Source organism: Eriocheir sinensis, chromosome 5 (assembly GCF_024679095.1).
Source record: "Eriocheir sinensis breed Jianghai 21 chromosome 5, ASM2467909v1, whole genome shotgun sequence".
Classification (NCBI taxonomy): domain Eukaryota; kingdom Metazoa; phylum Arthropoda; class Malacostraca; order Decapoda; family Varunidae; genus Eriocheir; species Eriocheir sinensis.
The window spans coordinates 19,513,657-19,528,220 of record NC_066513.1 but is presented as its reverse complement, the minus strand read 5'-3'; the positions used below and the strand labels follow the sequence as shown (position 1 = coordinate 19,528,220).

Sequence of the window (14,564 nt, the reverse complement as noted above, 5' to 3'; positions counted from 1 at the left end):
TCTCTCTCTCTCTCTCTCTCTCTCTCTCTCTCTTCCCCCCATGTTCCCCACCGTTGCCTTCATTTTCCCCTCTATTCTCTTCTCTTCCTATCTCCTTCCTTCTATTCTGAGAGAGAGAGAGAGAGTCCTACATCTATAAGGAACGAAACTGTTATAGAAGTGCAAAGGGTGAGCGGCTATAAATGGTCCCTGTGACGTACGTGTATTACGACGCGTGGTACGGCTGACTCAAGGGACACACACACACACACACACATCCGTCCAGTTATATCCGACACACGCTTGATCCAATTAGGTTAAGAAAAGTAACTTGTGATGCGCAATAAGATCCCCCTCCTCTCTCTCTCTCTCTCTCTCTCTCTCTCTCTCTCTCTCTCTCTCTCTCTCTCTCTCTCTCTCTCTCTCTCTCTCTCTCTCTCTCTCCTAGACTTCTTTATCCCTCTTTTATCCACTTATTCATTCTTCTTTTCCTTTATCTCATTTTTTTTTCCTTCTTTTCACTTTTTTCTCCACCATTTTTTCCCTTTCCTCTTCATCCCTATTTCTGTCCCTTGTGTTCCTTCTTCCACCCTCTTTACTCTTTCCTCCTCCGTTCCTCTTTCTCTCTATTTTGTTTCGTCTTTCATTCTCTTCTCTTTTCTTTTTCCTCCGTTCCACTTTCCCTCCGTCTGGTTTCTTGTTCCATTCTCTTCTCTTTTCTCTTTCCTCCGTTCCAATTCTCTCTATTTTGTTTCGTCTTCCATTCTCTTTTTTTCTCTTTCTCCTTGTTCCTCTTTCCCCCCGTCTGGTTTCTTCTTCCATCCTCTTCTCCCTCCCTTTCCGTTCCTCTTCCTCTATAGCTTCTTCTCTCCTTCGTCGTTCTCCTTGCTCTACCTTCTGCTCTCGCTTCCCCTCTTCTCTCCCCTCCCTCCCCGTCTCCTTCTACCCCCCTCTTCCCCACCTTCCGTCCGTATAACCTAACAAACCGTACAAGTGTTGAGGTTCACCAGTCTCCACCATGACCCCCAGACGCGATGGTTGCTCTCCTCTCTCCCTTCAGCCCTGCAATGCCTCCCTTCCGAACCTCCTCCTTCTTCCCCTCCTTCTGCTACTGCCCCACGCCTCCCTCAGCCTGACCCTCGGCGCCGTAGTCACCACCTCACCCTCACCAACGACTCTCTCTGGTCTCACACTAACGTCAACGCCCAGTGGAGTGAATACGACGACGATACTAACGATGGACGACGAGGAGTGGGTGGAGGTCCTCAACGTGCAAGACGACCTCGTAAACGAGTGGCTCATGAACGACACAAGTTGCTCCCCTGACGCCCTGCACGACCAGAGCCCCAAGAAAGACGGCGTGGATTTCGGAGAGGTCAAAAGAGAGATCATTGAGCATATAGTGGGCATAAGAAGCGCCCTGTCAGACCCGGAGCACCTAAGACTGAGGGCCGTGGCAGCGTGGGAGGATCGAGGCGGACTGGATCATTGGTTTGAGGGTCCTTTTTTGTTTCAACCGCGTCCCGATGTCCAAGAAAGTCCCGAGGAAAGTGAGGAACCGGTGCCGTACTTGGAAGACGCGAGTGCTGATGAGAATGGGAACGAAACCTTGTCCGATGTGGAGGAAGGAGAACGGAGTGACGAAGAAGAGGGCATGATGGCAGTGAAAGATGAAAGTGGTAGTGGTGAGGGTGGTGAAGATGGTGGTGAGGATGGTGATTACAGTGGTGAAGAAGGCGATAGTGACACGGATATCAGCGAGGGTCGTGAAATTGATGAATATGATAATACGAATGGAAATTACACTGAAAATGGTGAGAATTATAACAGTCAAAATAATGTTACTAGAGAAATGATGGTAGAGGAAGCTGGAGACATTACTCAAGACAAACTGATATCTGAAGGGGAGGAAGAAATAGAGAAGGTGAAGGAGGAGGAGAAGGAAAAAGGGAAGTCAAAAGAGAAGAAGGAGAATGATATAACCGAGCTGACGGTGGAGGAAGGGTCAAGGCTGCGTCTCGTGTGTAATGTGACCGGCATTAAGGATGTTTGGGTGAGTAACGCACGCACGCACGCACACACACCAAAAAAAAACTAACTTATTTTTTTATTGACCTACTTACTTACTTATTTACTTACTTATTTACTTACTAACTTGCTTACTTACTTATTTATTAACTTATTCACTTACTTATTCACTTATTAACCTGCTTACTTATTTACTTACTTATTCACTTACTTACTTACTTATTCACTTACTTACTTACTCACTTATTTACTTACTTATTCACTTATTTATTTACTTATTCACTTACTTTTTCTTACTAACTAAATAACTAACTTACTTACTGACTTACTAACTAACTAACAAACTGACTAACTTACTTATGTACTTAATTACCATCACAAACAAATACACACAGACACACACACACACACACACACACACACACACACACACACATAGTCCTTACTTCCTTATAAACACAATCCCTCATCCTTTATTTCACAAGTACTTCCTTATCTGCAAAGTTATCGAAACATACCTACAGTAGTAATCCATGTCTTTTTTTTCAGTAATACAATAGGGTTATTCATTTTTTTTTTTTTTTACATCAGAGGACACGGCTCAAGGGCAACAAATAAAGTACACACACACAAAAAAAGCCCGCTACTCGCCCCTCCCATAAAAGATAAAAGTAAAGAGTAGCCAAGAGAGGTCAGTTTCGGGTTTAGAGGTGTCTTGATACCAAAAAAAAAAAAAAAAAAAAAAAAAAAAGCCCGCTACTCGCCGCTCCTATAAAAGATAAAAGTAAAGAGTAGCCAAGAGAGAGGTCAGTTTCGGATGGAGAGGTGCCTTGATGCTCAATCTTGTCACATTGCAGTCCGTTATCGTCTCCTTCAAGTTCAAGACTTATTCGCATCTTTAACTTGTGTTGCCATCAAGGTTATCTTATCAGAGCGGAAATTTTTTGGCATGTGCCTTTGTCTCTTATTGCTCCTCGACGTCTTGTCTCTCCCACTCTCACTTTTCCTCTACAATGTGCATTTTCAGCTCCTCTTCCACCCCCCTTCCTCCCCCCTCCATCCCCGGTCCACCCCCACCCTTTCACCCACCTCATTATTCCTCATCCTCACTTCCACCCCTTTTTCCACTCCCCTTTCACTCCCCCTTCCAACCTCCTTCCACTTTCCTTCTTCTTCACCCTCCTTCCATCCCCCTTCCATCTCCTTTTCACCCCCTTTTCACCCCATTCCACCTCTCTTCCCCCCTTCCACTTACCCTTCACCCCTTACCCACCCCCATTCCACCCACTTTCACCCCCCTTTCACTCTCCTTCCACCTCTCTTCCACTCCCCTTTCCACCCCCTCTTCCAACCATCTCATTTATCCTCATCCTCACTTCCACTCCCCTCCTCCACTCACCTCACTATCCATCACTCTTTCCCCCTTCCCATATCTTTTGAAATATTCGTCTTCCCTTCCCCTTCTCCCCTGTCTCACCTCCCTTCTTCCCTATGCTCTTCCTACCACTATACGGTACCTTCTCTTTCTCCCCACCCGCTTCTCTCCCTCATTTTCCCTTCCACATTTCCCCCCCTCTTCCCCTTAGCCTACTTCATTTGCCTTTTTCCTTTCCCTCTCTTTTGTGATTTCTCTCTTCCCTCTCCCCTTCACCCCTTTTTCATCTTCCTCCCCCTTCCCTGTAGTCTCGCTCCCCACCTGTTACTCTCCCTCCCATGCACATTTCGCTTACTTTCCATCTTCTTCCTCTCCCCTTTCGTCCCTCTCCCTTCCCACTCTCCCACTCCCGAAATACTTCACCATAAATTAGTGTAACTCCTCCCCTCCCCTCCCCCCCCTCCCTGTTAGCACTTCCATTCCTATTCCTTCCCTTCCTTTGCGTTCAATTCCTGCCCTTCCTGTTTTTTTTTTTCATTCCTTCGTAATATATTTTTTTCTTCACTTTTTCCTTCCCTTCCCTTCCCATCCCATTCCCTCCCTTTCCTACTCTTTCCTTTCCTTCCTCCTCCTCCTCCCTTCCCATCTCCCCCCTCTCCTACTCTTTCCTTCCCTTCCCTTTCCTTGCCTTTCCTTCCTTTCCCTTTTCTTCCCTTCTCTTTCCTTCCTTTCCCTTCCCTCTCCTTCACTTTCCTTCCCTTCCATTCCCTTCCCTTCCCTTTCCTTTTCTTTCCCTTCCTTTTCCATTTCTTCTCTACTCTCCTTTCCCCTTCTCTTTCCTTCCCTTCCCTTCCTTCCTTTTCCCTTTCCTTCCCTCCCCTTCCCTTCCCTTTCCTTCCCTTCCCTCCCCTCCCCTTGCCTTCCCTAATAAGCCATTCTTCCTTTGAATCGTAATGGACAATGTGTGTTTCTGTCTTCTTTGATGTATAGTGTCTCTTTGTTGTTGTTGTTGTTGTTGTTGTTGTTGTTGTTGTTGTTGTTGTTGTTGTTGTTGTTGTTGTTGTTGTTGTTGTTTTTGTGAGATGGTGGTGGTGATTATTTATAGTGAAACATTTGCAGACTTTATTTTTTTTCTTTCAGTATATTGATCTCTCGATGTGTATCAATCTTCTTCTTTCTCTCTTTCTTTCTCTCTTTCTATCTGTTTATGCATGTCTCATTTAAATACGTCTGCTTAGTGCCCGCTCCATTTTCAGCCTTCGTCTTAACTCTGAATTAAACATCTAAGACATGTGCGACGCTGATAGTTGGCTTTCATATCCTTGTAAATGAGAACAACCTCAAGTCTACAGGAAAGATTATTCAATCCTTCACCAGCTCATCGGAACAGACAGTGAGGAAGACGAAGAGAGAGAGAGAGAGAGAGAGAGAGAGAGAGAGAGAGAGAGAGAGAGAGAGAGAGAGAAAGGAATGGAGATGGAAGAAACAAGTGAAAAGGAAGGAGGAGGAGGGAAAAAAAGCATGAAAGGGAGAAGAAAAGGTCAAGATGATATGGTAATACGGCTGGCGGTAAGGAGGCAGGCGGCCACGCACTCTATCAATACACAATGGAATATGGACGGTAAACAGTGATGACGCAACACACGGAAGCTGATTAAAGTGTTGTTCTGCCTCGAGCTTTGATGTTTGGTGGCTGCGAAGAAGGAAGAGAAGACGAAAGAGGAAACTGAATAGGAGAAAGTGGAATAAGGAAAGAGAGTGAAGGAAGAAGAGGGAAAGGAAAAGAAGATAAAGAAATGGGAGGCGGACTACTGAAAAGGGGAAAGTAGAGTAAGAAAAGAGAGGGAAGGAAGAGAAGAAAAAGGGCGGAGAAGGAGGGAAAGGAAAAGAAGATAATCAGGTGAGAGGCGGGCGATTGAAAAGGGAAAAGTAGACAGGAAAGAGAGGGAAGAAAGAGAAAGAGAAGGGCGGAGAAAGAGAGAAAAAAAAGGAGTATAATGAGATTTGTGATGCAGAAGGAAGCTAAATAAGAGAAAATGAAGTAGGGAAAGAGAGTTAAGGAAGAGAAAATGAGGGCGAAGATGGAAGAGGAGAGGAAAATAATGAGATATACAAGCAACGAAAGGGCAAGAGTAAGAAGAATGGAGAGTAGGAGAGATGAAAAATGGAGTGAAGATGGAAGGAAGGAGGAGGATGAAAATAGCATGAAGGGGAGAAAGAAGGCATAAGAGGAAACGACAAGAAAGATGAGATAACAAATTGACGATGATAGGAGAAGCAGGGGAAAGAGAGGAGAATCAAGTTAGAAGGTAAGAAGAAAAATAAAAGAAGAAATGAATGAAGATGTGAGGAAGAGGGAGAGTGTGAGAGAGGGATAAAGAGAGAAGGAGGAAAAAAATAGAAGAAAGAAGAAAGAGGAGGAGGAGGAGGTCTACTTATATGGCTGCTGAGTTTGCTGACCTCAACCACCCCATCTTTCACCTTCACCCAGTTATGTCACCTGTGTGTGTGTGTGTGTGTGCGCGCGCTAACAGGATCGTGTGTACATGCCGAGTCTTGTATTTTTTATTGTGGTATTTATTTATTTTTTGCTGTTGCGTCTTCATGTTCTTTGGTTACTTTCTTTTTCTCTCATATATTATTATTTTTTATTTGCATTACTGAAACAAAGGACGATGATAGTTTGATTTTATAGTGAGTGCCGACTGTTGTGTCATAGATGAAAAAAAGCCACTATCAACACCAGCATCATCAACAAGAACAACAATAACAGTAGTAGTAGTAGTAGTAGTAGTAGTAGTAGTAGTAATAGTAATAGTAATAGTAATAATAGTAGTAGTAGTAGTAGTAGTAGTAGTAGTAGTAGAAACAAATGCATCAAAAAGCCCCACGATCGTTATATACAGGACATTTTAACTTTACTCTGGCATTCTTTTGTTAGCACAGGAGCTTCTTGTCGTGGGCTTTTGTGTGTTTCGCCACTGATCTTTCTCCTTGAACCGGAAAAAGAAGTCTTATGAGGGAATCAAACTATAGCGCAGCTTTAACGTAGATTTGATTGTTCTTAAAAAAGTGCCAGAAATTACGATATGCAAGATAATGACTAAGTACATAATCGTATTCTGTATCCTGTTAATAAAGGGATGAAAGTGTTACATCACCACACTAGCAAACATTTTATCAATTAAAGAACTAATATGGTGTTTGGAGTTACATGCGTCATCACATTAGTAAACATCCCACAAGTAAAAGAACTAATTATGGTGCGTCTAGTGTTACATCTGAACGCTAACACACATCCAATTAATAAAGAACTCAGCATGGTGTTTATAAAGGTATATTACAACGCTAGGATTCTATTTTAGTCTCCGCTTCACAGGTCGAATGGCGTAGGGCGCTGAACCTCACCTTCCCCGGCGGCGCGGCGGTGGTGGGCGGCAGGTCCGTCTTCTTCGACTTCGTGGGACGCGAGGATGCCGGGACCTACATCTGCACAGCCCGGAACAATGGCAGCTCCACCTACTCCACCGCCCTCACCATCCACGTGCAGTGTAAGTGTTGCGGGTGTTGCAGTGTCGATGTTTCAGTGTTGTTGTATTGTTAGTAAAAGGTCCATTGAGGTAGTTTTCTTCTGAGTGTTTAATACGAGCGTTTTACTACAGTAGCCTCATATTCTCAGATGCTATTGGCTCTCACGACAAATACTTCCAAAGGCCACAAAAGGGATAAGTCGGGTTCCTGTTGTTGTTTTGTCAGTAAAAGAAAAGAGTGAGGTAGCTTTTTCCGGAGGGTAGCGAGCGTTTTACTTGACCTGCCGCCTCCCACAACATACTTTTCCAAACGCCACAAAGGTAATTAGTTGGGGTCTCGTGAATGTGTTTTTTTCACATTCATGACGCAGAAACCTTGTCAGACTATCACTAGACTCGAAAAACTACCCATGGAAATACCCACAACAACCTCTACGAAAGCTCTATCAAATGTAGGCGTGTGAGCCCTGAAACGTTTGAAAATATGGGCTTTATAAAAAAATAGTAACATTTTTCTTAGTAGTATGAGAGTATTTTAAAATGTTGTCGCTTGTCACTGATAAGATCTATGAAGAAAGATACACGAAGGAAGGTGTCACAAACTCAAGTGGTCTGTATATACGTCAGCCTGAGAAGCCCCGCGAGGCAGTTTTAAATATGATGAGTGAAGGAAATACTAATTGCTTTAAGATATACGGTAATGCCAAGAGCTATGTATGTCAATCTTAGAGGCTCTTTTTTTTTTTTACAACAAAGGAGACAGCTCAAGGGCACAGAAAAAGGAAACAATAATAAAAAAGCCCGATATAATAAAAAAGCCCGCTATAATAAAAACCCCGCTATAATAAAAAGCCCGCTATAATAAAAAGCCCGCTATAATAAAAAGCTCGCTATAATAAAAAAACTCAAAACACCACCTCGCAGTAATGAAAATACCAAACCTGGCATGATTCCAATTCCTTCACGCACTTCGTCCTAATGATAGAGATAGATAGGCTGGCTTTCTTTGGAGTCGTTTTTGGCACCTTCTCTACAAACAAAAAAAAAGCCTCAAAACACCACCTCGCAGTAATGAAAACCCCAAACCTCGCTTGATTCCAATTCCTTCACGCACTTCGTCCTAATGATAAAGATAGATAGGCTAGCTTTCTTTGGAGTCGTTTTTGGCACCTTCTCTACAAACATAAAAAAAAGCCTCAAAACACCACCTCGCAGTAATGAAAACCCCAAACCTCGCTTGATTCCAATTCCTTCACGCACTTCGTCCTAATGATAAAGATAGATAGGCTGGCTTTTTTTGGTCTCGTATTTTACCTTCTCTACTAACATTAAAAAAAGGTCGTAGTAATGAAAGCCCACAACCAAGATCTCGCATGATTCAGATTCTCTTACGCACCGCCTCCCTTCCTTTGGTCTAGTTTTTAGCTCCTCTTCGACAAACATAATAAAAATGGTTATTAAAACTCAACCTCGCAGTAATGAAAGCCACAAACCAAGATCTCACATGCTTCATATTCCCTCACGCCGCGTCTCGTTTTTCAGCACCTCCTTGACAAACACAAAATAAGGCTCAAAACACCTCCTCGCACTAATGGGCTGACAAAGCGCGCCTAACGAGGGAGGAGCGAGAGTCAGGGGCTGCGGCTTAAGTCACCTCCTCTCGCACTCGACTGACTAATTGCAACATTTCTCGCATAATTAGACGCTCCCTTCCGTTCAATGCAGCTAATTACGAGCGATTCAAGCACTCGAGGCATCATCTCCGGACAAGGCGGCGCCAATTAAATGGTGGATATTAATGTGTCCCGAGTAAACTGCAAACAGGAGCTTCTCTCGCCCATGTCCTTGAGCCTTCCTTCGCATCCTCTCTCTCTCTCTCTCTCTCTCTCTCTCTCTCTCTCTCTCTCTCTCAATATCGTGTACAAAGAGGGCGTAGGAGATTAAAGACTGTGCTGTGTTGATGTCTCGATGAAGCGCGAGTCTTCCAGGTATAGGTCACGCTTCATCTCATCTGCACCGAATCAGGAACACCGTAGAAAAGAAAGGGTAATGGCATAAGACGAATCAGTAATACAAGCTCAATGATTTTCCTTGCTATCTAATTAGTCAAGCATGTGTTTCGTCGTATACGGCTTCAGATCAATGAAATTAACACAATTGGCAATGATTTGGTATTTGTAACTGTAAACATGTTAGCAAGTTAACAGTGAGTCTTCTTAGTTTCTACTTTATTAAATATCTTTCCTTCCCTCGCCCCGATTGTCTGTGGTGTGAATGAGAGCAAAGAAATGTTTGTAAGAGTAAGGAGCAAAAAGAAACCAAGAAAAAGTAATGGGAAGTGAAGTTTATGGAATTCCAAGACGGTAAAAAAGTTCAGAAGCTGCTGTTGGTTTTAGAGGTAGTAATAACTTATATCACTTAAGGGAGAGAGCTTGTATTACGACTTTAAGAATACACGTCTCCTGTTATTTCTTTGTTCATGATCTTTGCCTCCATCAGAAGAGAACCAATCGACGGAAGTAAACGCCAAAGCAAGGTACAAGTTAGCAGAGACTTCTCCTGGTCCTTACTTCATTAACCATCTGTGTCTCCTTCACCCCCAGACGCCCCCGTGGTGGGAGTGTGGGCGCGCACCGTGGGTCAAGAGGGGATGGAGCTGGGGTGCCTGGGGGAGGGGCGGCCGCAGCCAACCCTCGCCTGGTACAAGAACAACACCAAACTCTCCAACGCCTGCGGGGGGTGAGTGTTGGAGAGGCTGGAGGGCGTGTGAAGGCGTGTGGAGTAGTGTAGTGTTGTGAGGCTGGGAGGGGGGTGAGGGGCTGAAGCTGGAAGGGGGTGAGTGGGGTGTTGGCAGGGAGTGGGATGTGCAGAGGGGAGTTGGGGAGCAGCAGTGTAAGGGTGTGTGAAGGGTGTGTGAGGCTGGAAGGGGGTGAAAGGGTGTTAGCTTGGAATGGGATGTGTGTGGGAGTGATTGAAGGTTAGCAGTGTAGGTGTGTGTGTGAAGGGGGGGGGGAGGCTGGGAAGGGGGTGAGGGGTGTTGACAGGGAGTGGGATGTGTGTGGGAGTGATTGAAGGTTAGATGTGTAAGGGTGTTTGGAGTATATGTGAGGCTGAGGGAGGGGGAATGGGTATAAGACAGGGAGGGGCTGAAATCACGTTAGCAGGGAGTGGGATATGCAGAGGGAAGTTGGGGGTTAGCAGTGCAGGGGTGTGTGAAGGGATGGTGAGGCTGGTAGGGGGTGAATGGGGTGTGAAGGGGTGAGGTAAAGGGGTGTTGACTTGGAATGGGATGTGTAGGAAGGGGTTGTTTAAGTCTAGGTGCGTAGCATGGAATTGATTATAAAAGGGGGTGTAGAGTGTAGACTGAGTGAGGTGTAAGAGGGTGGTGATGGAGGGGAGAGGGGTGTAGGGGGTGTTTATAAGAGGAGAGGTGTAGAGGGGGACTTAGAGAAGGAGGTGTAGGGGTGCACTGACCAGGGAAAAGGTGATAAGGCCGTGAATAGAGGGGAGTTGGCAGGTGTTACAGATATAGAGATAAAGGTGAAGAGATAGAGGTGTGTAGTTAGAGAACGAGAGCTTGAGAGGTTGAGAGGTGAAGGGTTGTGAGGGGTAGAAGGCAGAGCTTTGTTGGCAGTTGTTACAAGTTTGCCGCAGTGACGTAAGAACAGTCGTACAACTTCTCAGTCCCTCGATGCTGCGTTGGCTTGGAGGGGACCAGGATTGTGACGTGAAAGGGGGAGGGGGGCTGATTACGACTGTGACCTAATGTATTGTTAATGTATTGCTGTGATGTAATGTGTTAACCCCTTGACTGCGGTTTTCATTACAAGCAGACATCATCAAGCTACAGGAATGGAGCAATAAGTGGCTGCTTCAATTCAATGTAGAAAAATGTAAAGTCCTGCACCTTGAGAGAGAAAATCCAGCACACCAATACCACATGGGAAATACTCACTATCCACCACAGAGGCAAAGAAAGACATGGGACTATATGTTACCATGCTACCAGTGAAGGCGAAATCCGTGCCAATCGCAGCGGACGGGTTAAGGGTTTATTTACACTCATCATATTCATCATCCGCAAGTCATCTTTTTTACAGCAAAGGAAGCAGCTCAAGGGCGAAACAAAATAAAATAAAATAAAAGCAAAAGAAACGAAACAGATTTATTTTTACCTACAAATCTTACAGCTCTTCTTGGTAACCTAATATTCTAATACATGATACTCTGTCCCAACCCTGCATTGACACTCATCAGGTAAAAATTAGGCGTTTAAGGAATATGTTTACGATTAAGTGGTGCAAGACAAGACCAATGCAGAAAATAACTTGTTCTTTACCTTAAAACAATATCACTTTTCCTGGTAACATACTTAGTACACTGACCACATCACCTTGACATTGAAACACACACACACACACACACACACACACACACACACACACACACACACTTACACTCATGCACACAGACAGAGGGAGAAAAACTACGATAAAAGATAAAAAATGCAGTTGATATCTTAACTCTTATACGCTATCTCTAGATAATAAACGCTAGCCGGTTGTTTGACTCCTTCCAGGCACACGGAGGTAAAGTCTACGGCGCTCTCCCCCGGCTTCGTGCTCTCCGTGGCCAAGCTCACCAACACCTCTGAGCAGGACTTTGCGCTCTACCACTGCCGCGCCGCCAACAGCCTCAGGGTCTCGCGCTCCTTCCTCATGGTCCACGATGGCTCCGGTGAGGCGCTGGGCACTGGAGGGCGGGGAGCAGGACCGCCCGTTGCTTTTGTTTCGTCTTCCTGTTCTTATCTAATTTATATCTCTCCATTCTTCATTATTATCATCTTTATCATCATTGTCGTCATCATCATCAGCAGCAGCAGCATTATCTTTTTCCTCTCCAAAGAGTCGAGGAATTTTACATAGCTGGTAGAATTAGGTGAGAAATACACAGCACAGACATATTTTGTGATAGGATGACTATCATGTCTTCACAATATAGTGGAAAACTCCAAAGAAACATGGTCATGGGGACGATAGCCAGTAATATCACTGCGGGCATAGACACAGCGACTAGCTATGGATTAGAAGTTAGGAACAGAAAGTAAGAAGGGAGAGAATAGAGATTAATGTCAGTAGCCTTAGAAGCCTGTGTTTCGGTCAGGAGGAAAAGATGTTTATTAGCGGTGAGATAGTGTTGCAGACTTTAATAAAAAAAAAAAAAAATTATAGTAGCTATCTGGAAACATTTCCGGTTTTATTTTCATCATAATTTAGTAGTTCTTAGAGCAATTTTGAGGGAATGACATTTGTGTCTGCATGCATTTCTTATTTATTTTTCACGCCATTCCAATTTTTCACCACCTTCCCAGGAGAGATGAGCGTCGACTACCTCGACCACGAGGACCCGGTGGTGTACAGCACGCCCGTGGAGAACCCGCGGCTCGCGTCCTTCCTGCTGGGGATGGTGCCGCCGCTCTACATCGCCCTCTACATCATCGCCTACCTCAGCTGCTACAAGAGTCCCAGCACTGGCGGCCACGGCAGGTTCGGAGCCAACATGGACATGGACGGCGAGTGATGACGATGATGATGATGATGAGGAGGAGGAGGAGGAGGAGGACAACGACAACGACAGTGACGATGAAGATGAGGACGACTCTCGGATGTGATTCTCTTTGCATACCTTTATTTCAATCATTCTTTCTTTCTGACTTCTCTCTCTCTCTCTCTCTCTCTCTCTCTCTCTCTCTCTCTCTCTCTCTCTCTGTGTGTGTGTGTGTGTTGCGTTTGAAGTCTTGAAGTGTGCGTAACTAGTGACTGTGTGACTTTCGTGAGCGAGTCGCCGAAGTGTTGATAGCGGCGGCGTTTGTGTGTGTGTGTGTGTGTGTGTGTGTGTGTGTGTTAATGTTTGATAATTGAAACACACACACACACACACACACACACACACACACACACACACACACACACACACACACACACACGTCAAGAGCAGAAGGACATAACTTGCAATCCTTGTAGTCATGCGTCGCTAAAGAGCACAGTGTTGTCGGGGAATCAAAGACGAGAAAAAAGGAGGAAGAGGAGGAAGAGAAAGAAGAAGAAGAGGAGGAAGACACATGGGAAGGGTAATTTTCAGCGGCTGACACCTTCGATAACACTGAAACAAAGCATACCAGTGATGATAATTTCCTTTTATCTTTCTCTTTTAACTCGCCGCGTCCGGGTTGGCGAAGAATGGAGGAAAAGGGTAATTATATTATTATCAGCGAATGGTCCACAAATACCACACGCAGCCGTTACTTCCTCTGTTGTCGTAGCGCCTCTTTCTCACTGGTGTTGGAGGTGATCGTGGCGCTTGACAATACTGCAATGTGCTTCCTGTCTTATAAAACCCAGGAAACTTTCGAAACAGCTTAGCACAGCAGTATTTGCCAGAAGAAATATTAGAAGATGCTAACTAAAACTTTGATGTGGAATAAAGTGTCCATCGTGCTGTTATTGTCATATTATTAATTTTGAATATGGTTATATTCACGCATGTTGGGGTAATACACCCTCGGAGTTTATAAAAAGGATGTTTATAAAAGGATGAAGGGTGATGCAAATTAGGTTCTGGCTGTAAGAGAGCCAGGTAGGGCACGCAACAAGGGGTTTAAGTTGGGTAAATTCAGATTCAACAAAGACAGACAAGAATTGGTTTACCAGAGTAGTGATGGATGAGTGGAACAGGCTTGACAGTCATGTTGTGAGTGCCAATACGATAGATACATAAAAAAAAGGTTAGATATGTTTATGAATAGTGAGGTTAGGTTCACAAGAGCTGCCTTGTACAGGCCTACCGGCCTCGTGCAGACTCATTATGTTCTTAAAACCGCGTATGTAAGGAGATAGGTAGTGGTGGAAGATCATCGTACAATATAGATAACGTCATTATTATGTTAGAATATTTTTGTTTTTTGAAATCAGAATATATATTTATACTGTAGCGTTGCCTGAGGTTGTAAGGTAAGTTTTAGTCATAAGAATCTTGTAATCAATTAGCCACGTTGAGAGGGGTGGACTGCTGATATCAGCCAGAGTGTACACGCAGCGTTGATTACCCAGGAAAGGTTATGCAAAGGTTGTGTAACTTATGTAAAACAACAAATAGATTACAATATTATATTTAATACCAAAATGTTTTACTTAAGTAACCTTTGCGATGGTCGGCAATAAATCTGTTCTGCAACGAGCTGGCAACAATCGAGAAACTGTTATAACACAGTGAAATTCATTACGGAAGCTAGCAACAGACGAGTCCTCTGCAGATCCTGTAGAAATTACACGGAAAGAGAAAAATATAGATAAATGTCAAAGCAAACTGTAAATATAAGAAATTATATATAGCTTATTATTTCTGCACGACCCGGATTTAGCAAAAAATAAGTGTGCGACCAACCCGTGGCCTGCCCACAGTGCCCAGTGTTGGGGCGGACGTGGGCGTGATAGAGGACGACACTGACCTTGGCAGCAAAGACGGGGAGTTTTGTTATCTGATACTCCTAGGTAGGTGGCTTATATATATATATATATATATATATATATATATATATATATATATATATATATATATATATATATATATATATATATATATATATATATGCA

The 14,564-nt window shown here is 44.0% G+C and overlaps 1 protein-coding gene across 2 annotated transcripts in view; it reads left to right on the top strand.

Annotated features, from left to right (window-relative positions):
- Positions 1–14,115, top strand: part of LOC126984875 (protein amalgam-like) — a 26,583-nt gene extending 12,468 nt beyond the window's left edge. Inside the window, exons 1-5 of one of the 2 annotated variants that reach the window (XM_050839173.1) lie at positions 897–2,032; positions 6,762–6,933; positions 9,516–9,651; positions 11,492–11,649; positions 12,284–14,111. In XM_050839173.1, coding sequence (XP_050695130.1) covers positions 998–2,032; positions 6,762–6,933; positions 9,516–9,651; positions 11,492–11,649; positions 12,284–12,492 — 1,710 coding nt within the window. In that variant the 5' untranslated portion in view covers positions 897–997 and the 3' untranslated portion in view covers positions 12,493–14,111. Of the gene's footprint in view, positions 1–896; positions 2,033–6,761; positions 6,934–9,515; positions 9,652–11,491; positions 11,650–12,283 lie in introns of those variants that run through there. The other variant, XM_050839176.1, reaches the window with a different exon arrangement.
- Positions 14,116–14,564: the final 449 nt, after the last annotated feature.